General features: G+C 37.2%; 1 protein-coding gene across 2 annotated transcripts; it reads left to right on the plus strand.

The window, feature by feature from the left end:
- Positions 1-2,523: 2,523 nt before the first annotated feature.
- Positions 2,524-6,164, plus strand: LOC132187178 (auxin response factor 18). Of its 2 annotated transcripts, none has more exons than XM_059601397.1 (4): positions 2,524-2,808; positions 3,020-4,139; positions 4,675-5,564; positions 5,661-6,164. In XM_059601397.1, exons 2-4 carry the CDS (start codon positions 3,048-3,050, stop codon positions 5,728-5,730), a joined length of 2,052 nt encoding a protein of 683 aa, XP_059457380.1. In that variant the 5' UTR covers positions 2,524-2,808; positions 3,020-3,047; the 3' UTR covers positions 5,731-6,164. The 2 variants fall into 2 exon arrangements, with proteins under 2 accessions (XP_059457380.1, XP_059457381.1); XM_059601398.1 differs by having other exon boundaries at positions 3,023-4,139.
- The last annotated feature ends 958 nt before the right edge of the window (positions 6,165-7,122 follow it).

Raw genomic sequence — 7,122 nt, forward strand, 5'->3', positions numbered from 1 at the left:
ACCCTTCTTGTTGTTATTAGGGACCCTTAAGATTTGAATTTTGTTTAATGTATTTATATTCATACAAAAAAGCTTTTGGTGCACCTGCTCCATTATTCAAGTATCTATACATGTACTTGGAGTACAACAATACAAGAGAAAAATTGACTACTCCCACACAATTAAATTATGAAAGAAAAAAAAAAAAGATGATTTTTCAATATTTTACCTCCACCCATTATCTTGAATTTCCATTTAGAAAATTCCAAAATAACTTTTTTGTTTTTCTTGGTAAACAGAAAAATCCAAGCACTAACCTTAGTGATTGGAAAAAATTTAAGCCACTCACATATGTGGTGGGCAATCACACGACCATTCTTTCAGCTGTTGCCTCAAAAGCTAGCATTATGAAAATTTGTCCTATAACTGGACCGACCAAGGTCGTCTGCCGAATATTTTGGCTTTTCCAAAATAATCATAGCTTTTGTCAGATAACCTTTACTCATACTCTCTATGTCATTGTCACACGACATAATTAATCCCTTAATCCAAAATTAGTCCGGTTGAATTAATCTCTTAATCTCATAATCTCTTAATCATGGCATATTGGCACAACTTAACTAATGGGGTTAAGGAAAATGCTTACGATATTATAGCTTTAGATGGTATGATGTATATATATGCTTAAGGCGGCCCACGGCCCACTCAAGCACTCTACTATATAGAAAATAGTAATGTTAACGTGATAGCCTCAACCAGCATTTGAATTAGTCGTTGTAAAAAAGAAAAAGAAAAAATCAAAAGATTGGATGAGTCTGCATGCCGTATCAGCATTGTGAAATAATTATGAGATAAAAAATGAGAGAATATAAGACAATTTTAAGTTCGCCACGTATTACGCATCCTGTGACCATCTCAAAGGCATCCTAAAAATATGGTATTTTCATTCTCTTTTCCTAAGTTCTCTCCATTAAGTTCTCTCAAAATAAATTTATTGACTTAAGCATCAGAGTGTTTCTGATCCTTGGGATCATCAGTTTCTAGTCAATTTATCTCTATTATGCAGGAGCACCGTTCTTAGTCCAACCGTCCAGAAATTTTATTCAAATTTTATCACAAACCCACATGATATTCCATATTTTATAAAAATTAATACTGCTATCGTCGGTTTGTAAACGTGATAACTGTAAATTGAATTTTTATATATCAGCTTACATTTTAATAGTTTACATGATAAATTTCACATTAATTTGTGGTAAAAGCTAACAAGTTAGCACTCTTTGCCTAACCAATCAAAATTTTTCATTAATACCAAATATCCAATTCCAATAAATCACAAACTTCAATACTCCTCTTATTCTAGAAATAGCACACGACCAAATACTGTCCCAACCAAAAAGTCGGAAACACAGATAACAAACCTGTGAAGAGAGTCTTGGTGTTGACCGATGACCATGGTGAACTAAACCTGACCATGTGTTAGTTCACCCTGGTTAGGCCTAAGAGTTTGGCCCTTGGACGACACAAACATATATGACCATGGTTTGTGTATACGGTTAAGGTTTCCACATGACACTCGTGATATTTTGACCATATCGCGATTCCTATGCAAAATCTTTCTACATGATTTTATTATATTAATTAATACTATTATTAGTTACCCTAAGTAAATTCTTTTTTTTTTTTTTTTTTGTTAATTATTTGGATGCTTCTTTTGTGGTTCCAAGGAGATTTTAACCTCCACTTGCTTTGTGTCGCGTGGAAGACACACTACTTTTGTGTTTCTAATTATTATTATTATTTTTTATTTCTTTTAATACTATAGACTTGGTTATTAAAAATATTTTTTCTAATCGAGTTTAAATTAAAGAAAATTGATTTAATTCAATCTAATGACGTGTTTTAAGGACAGCTACAAAGTAATATTATTTACTAGTCTATTATTAAGTTCTTGAAATTAACTTTTAGATAATTATAAGAGAATATATGAAAATCTTGTAAATAACATTTTTCTGTAAGGTAATAACAAATGGGAATTTGTTGCAATTTTATCCGGCAGAAAAATTGGAGAATTAGGTATTAGCCCAATAGAATGGTAAAATTAGAAACCGGAGTTAATTATATTTAAAGAGTATTTTTGTCTTTATATTTTTTTAGAAAACAAAAATATCCCTATATTATAATTATCTAGATATTATTTAGTTTAAACAAATGAAGAGGATTGATTTTAACACGCGCGTGAATCAAGAGTTACTTGCAGTAAATAACGAAGGGACCAAAAGTGCGTGTTCAGTGAGTCAGTGTTTAAGATCTGAAACAGAAGTCGAAAGTAGAAACAGAAGAAGCAGAGAGACAGAGACAGAAAAGTTAAAAAAAAAAAATTCACCTGAATGTTGGCAATTGGTCTAACTTGGACTTTTCTGATCCCAAAAAACCCATAAAAAGAAAAAGAAAAAAAAAAGAAAAAAGAAAAAAAAGCGGACCTGTATGTGTCAGTATTTACTGTTTGTTCTCTTGCGTCAAATCTCCCACACAACACTCGTTCATTTTACAGAGTCTGTTCGGCAACGAAGAAGCTTCAGGTGGTTGCTTAAAATACACACTATTCTGTCTCTCACACACACACTCACAGTCCGACCACTTTTGTCACAATATATCTTTCTCAGTCTTTCCCAGAAAACTGTTTCTCTTGGTCTTTGATTTTCCGTGGAAGACAGGAGTGTGCAGGAGTGTGTTTTCTGGTGGTAGTTCGTGCACGGAAGCTCAAGTACTGTGTATTTGTGAACCCTTTTTTGGTCTTGGGAATTTTCCTGTTTCGTGGATTAGAAGGTAAAAAACGAGTCTTTCTCTTCTATGTCTTCAACGTTTTCTTATAAAAGGTGTTCTTTCTGATGGAAAAAAGTTTGAATATTTGCTTGTGTTCTTTTGGTTTTGTTTAAAGAACGTATAAAGAAAATCACCCCCAAGTCTTCAGTTGTTTGTTTCATACCGATTTAAAATCGGAATTCATCTTGCTAAAATTTTCTTAATTTGTTTTCAGCAGCGAAGTAAGGATTTTGAATTCCACAATGATTACGGTGATGGATTCTTTGAAAGAATTGCCCATGAGGAACTCAGACAAGTGCCTGGATTCTCAGCTATGGCACGCCTGCGCTGGTGGGATGGTTCAAATGCCACCCATTAACTCAAAGATCTTCTACTTCCCTCAAGGCCACATCGAACATGCCGTCGGCGGGGACATAGACACTGGGAATTCTCGTATTGCCTCGTTCATTCTCTGCAGGGTCTCTGCTATAAAATACATGGCAGACCCTGAAACGGATGAGGTTTTTTCCAAAATAAAGTTGATACCTTTGAGAGAAAATGAATGGGATTTTGACGGTGATGGTTTTGTAGGAAATAGTGGGATTGAAGGGCAAGAGAAACCGGTTTCTTTTGCTAAGACACTGACACAATCTGATGCAAACAATGGTGGCGGTTTCTCTGTTCCTCGTTATTGCGCGGAGACTATCTTTCCGCGCTTGGACTATAACGCGGAGCCTCCTGTTCAAACCATTTTAGCCAAGGATGTGCATGGTGGGATCTGGAAGTTTAGGCATATTTATAGAGGAACCCCTCGGCGTCACCTTTTGACAACAGGGTGGAGTAATTTTGTGAACCAGAAGAAGCTGGTTGCAGGGGACTCGATCGTGTTCTTGAGAGCGGAGAATGGGGATCTCTGTGTTGGTATAAGGAGGGCTAAGAGGGGAATTGGTGGTGGAACTGAATACTTATCTGGGTGGAACCAAGAGGGTGCAAATTGTGGTAGGTTTTCTGGGTTTTTGAGGGAGGCCGGTGAGAATAAATTGATGGGAAGAAATTGTGGTGGGGAATTGAGGGGAAAAGTGAGGGGTGAATCTGTTGTGGAAGCTGTTAATCTTGCTGCTAAAGGGCAGCCCTTTGAGGTTGTGTACCATCCCCGTGCAAGCACACCGGAGTTTTTTGTTAAGGCCTCTGCTGTGAGGGCTGCAATGCAAATTCAGTGGTCCTCTGGGATGAGGTTTAAAATGCCTTTTGAAACTGAGGACTCTTCTAGGATAAGCTGGTTCATGGGAACCATATCTTCTGTTCAGGTTGCCGATCCTGTCCGTTGGCCGGATTCTCCATGGCGTCTTTTACAGGTCTGTCTTTACAAAATAGTAGTATCTCGATTATCCACAACAAAAGATTTTGTTATATGGTTCTGTGAAAGTTTTATAATCAAGAAAGATTTTCCTCAAAAGCCAAAAGTGTGTTATCAATTGGACTGATAGAACAAGCACGAAAATTTGATGCTTTGCTTGAATTATGGTAATAACTAGTCGTTTTGGTTTTAATTACTTGTTTCAGATTCAATGCTTATTCTTTAGTGTTATTAAATTTTATTGGTAATTCTGAAAATTCTGTGCAAATGATCCCTCTAGATGATTCCTGAAATCTTGTACAATCGTTAGCACCGGATACAAATATGCGTTATATTTATTATAGATGCTAATTTGAACAGGGAAAATTCCTAATCCTGTAAAGTAGATAGACTTTTTAAATCATGATTGTTGTAAAAAACTCATGTATCAGTTGTTGTAGAGGTCCTGCATAAGGTGCCTTTTTGGCTTGAATCTGTTTTATTTGAATAAATCCGCATTTCTAACGAGTTCTTTGCAAAATGTCATCGTTTAGGTCGCATGGGATGAGCCAGATTTGCTCCAAAATGTGAAGCGTGTTAGCCCGTGGTTGGTTGAAGTGGTATCAAACATACCAGTCATCCATCTCCCTCCATTCTCACCACCAAGAAAAAAGTTGCGGCTCCCACAGCACCCAGATTATTCTTTAATCAACCAATTTCAAATGCCATCTTTTTCCGGCAACCTCCTTAATTCCAGCAGCCTATGTGGTCTTTCAGGCAATATTCCTGCAGGCATACAGGGAGCCAGGCATGCTCAATTTGGAAAATCTCCAGAAGATCTCCACAACCACAAACTGCAGTCAAGTCTGTTTCCAATTGGTTTTAAGCAGCTTGATCCTGCTACTCCACCTTCTAAAGTCCCTCGTGGCAACTTCATGGACAGCAATGAGAAAAAAGAGGTATCTTGCTTGCTGACAATGGGAAATTCCACCAAGAATTTGAAGGAAAACAATAAAGTAAAGATACCCCACATCGTATTGTTTGGTCAACTCATCCTGACTGAGCAGCAGATTTCTAAGAGCTGTTCTAGTGATACAGTTGGAAACAGTTCATCAGATGAGAGCCCTGAGAAGATGGAAAACTTCTCTGATGGCTCTGGTTCGGTGTTACATCCAAATGTTTCACTGGAAAATTCTTCGGATGGAGGATCTCCCTGTTACCGAGATCGCCGAAAAATTGACACTATAGAGACAGGTCATTGCAAGGTTTTCATGGAATCAGAGGATGTCGGTCGGACCCTAGACCTGTCTGTCCTTGGGTCATACGAGGAATTGTATGGAAAGCTGGCCAACATGTTTGGCATGGAGAATTCACAGATGCTGAGCAACATGCTCTACCAAGATGCAGTGGGTGTTATTAAACACACTGGAGATGAAACCTTTAGGTATTAAAATCTGCTTGTTTAGTTTAGCACTGGTGAGATTAAAACTGAGCCTTGTAGTTTCTAAATTCTTGAATTTTCTTTTAAATTCTTTTGCAGTGAATTTGTGAAGACAGCAAAGAGGCTAACCATTCTTACAGATTCCAGCAGTGACAACATTGGAAGGTAGCGAACGAGCAGCATCCGCTTATTGTACAGTTGGTTTACAAAATTTGTTGTTTCGATTTTCACCTAACTGCTTTTGTATTGGAGAGTTGTCGGAGAATCCCACTTCATCCAATTTTGGAACATTGTAGCTCAAAGCTTGTTGCTTAATTAAAGTTCTTTCTAAGAAACAAGTTTTGTATTGGTTTGATGATGCCAAATTCTATTTTGCAAATTCTTGGTATTATCTTGTAGCTTCTTCTCTCAAAAGTCATAGAGATACATGCAACAAAAAGAAAGCCCCTTTTTCCAGCAGATGGAACCAGGGGATGCTAAATGCTCTGACCATGAGTTAATCCTTTCTAAAGAGAGGGAGTTGTTGAGTATGTCTGCTTGAGATTGGAGATTGGAGTAACTTTTGCTTAAGAAGACATCAAAACATGTTGTGCTTTCTCCTCACTACACTACATTTAGGATACTTGTCTTCTGTTCTGTTGCTTGAGGAATTGTGAAAATTGTGTCAGCTGCTTCTGTGTATTGCAAAGGAAGTATTTAGTGGTAGTGTTTTCCACCCATGCTTGAGTGCAGAGAAATTGTTATACAGTTTTCCTTCCCTGGACGACAACCAAAAGGAACATGCTGGAAATTGTTTGTAAATGTCATAAATTTATAGGCTGTAGAATGGCAGAAAATGGAGCTCTGGAAGCAAATCTTCTCACTCATTGTAAATTCAAACTTAAGGCATGCTAGATTTTTAGTTACTTGTCACACTCAAGTATCAGACATGTTCTCTATGAACTGTTTCAATTTTTTGTTTTGTTTTGTGTTCATAGGCTGAGATTGAATCCCATTACAAAACAAAATTAGAAGAACCTGCTGTTAAGATCATGACAAGTGTGGGTCAGTCGACCAATCCGGGGCTTGTCGGTATATTTTCACGAATCGAAACACTTTGCTAAAAGCAAAAAAACTCCGACATTACAATTCACATGACACCTATCACATTAAGGGTTTTATTTTTCTAACCCCCGAGAGTGTTTTCTTTAGGGTACACTTAAGCAGACAAAGATTCACAATCCAAGGAAATGCCTAGCCCTACTCTTTACTTTGACTTTGCTATTCAACATCACAGCCTGTGAGCAGAGAGAGACATTTCAAGAAACAACTTTGCAAATTAAGATGACAGACAAGACACACTCTCCATGCGTGGAAAAGGGATCAATAAAAGTAATGAAATGCGTCGTGTGCGATTAAAAAAAACAAAACAAAACATTGATGATTGTACAGAAGAGTAGCAAATCCCAAAGTAATTAAAAAGCATCAACGGCTAGGCCAAGGTCAACCATTGCCGCAATGTTAGAGGAAACCATTTTTTTACTAGTTTTCTACGCAGGGAACGCGTTGAATTTGAGAACAG

The sequence above is a fragment of the Corylus avellana genome, chromosome ca7 (genome assembly GCF_901000735.1).
Source record: "Corylus avellana chromosome ca7, CavTom2PMs-1.0".
Classification (NCBI taxonomy): domain Eukaryota; kingdom Viridiplantae; phylum Streptophyta; class Magnoliopsida; order Fagales; family Betulaceae; genus Corylus; species Corylus avellana.

What these genes read in the sequence shown, in the direction of transcription:
- LOC132187178 (XM_059601397.1), top strand. Translation starts at nt 3,048, where the DNA reads ATGATTACGGTGATGGATTCTTTGAAAGAATTGCCCATGAGGAACTCA. An exon ending in CTCCATGGCGTCTTTTACAG is followed by an intron (nt 4,140 to 4,674) that starts GTCTGTCTTTAC and finishes GTCATCGTTTAG; the next exon opens with GTCGCATGGGATGAGCCAGA. An exon ending in ACTGGAGATGAAACCTTTAG is followed by an intron (nt 5,565 to 5,660) that starts GTATTAAAATCT and finishes ATTCTTTTGCAG; the next exon opens with TGAATTTGTGAAGACAGCAA.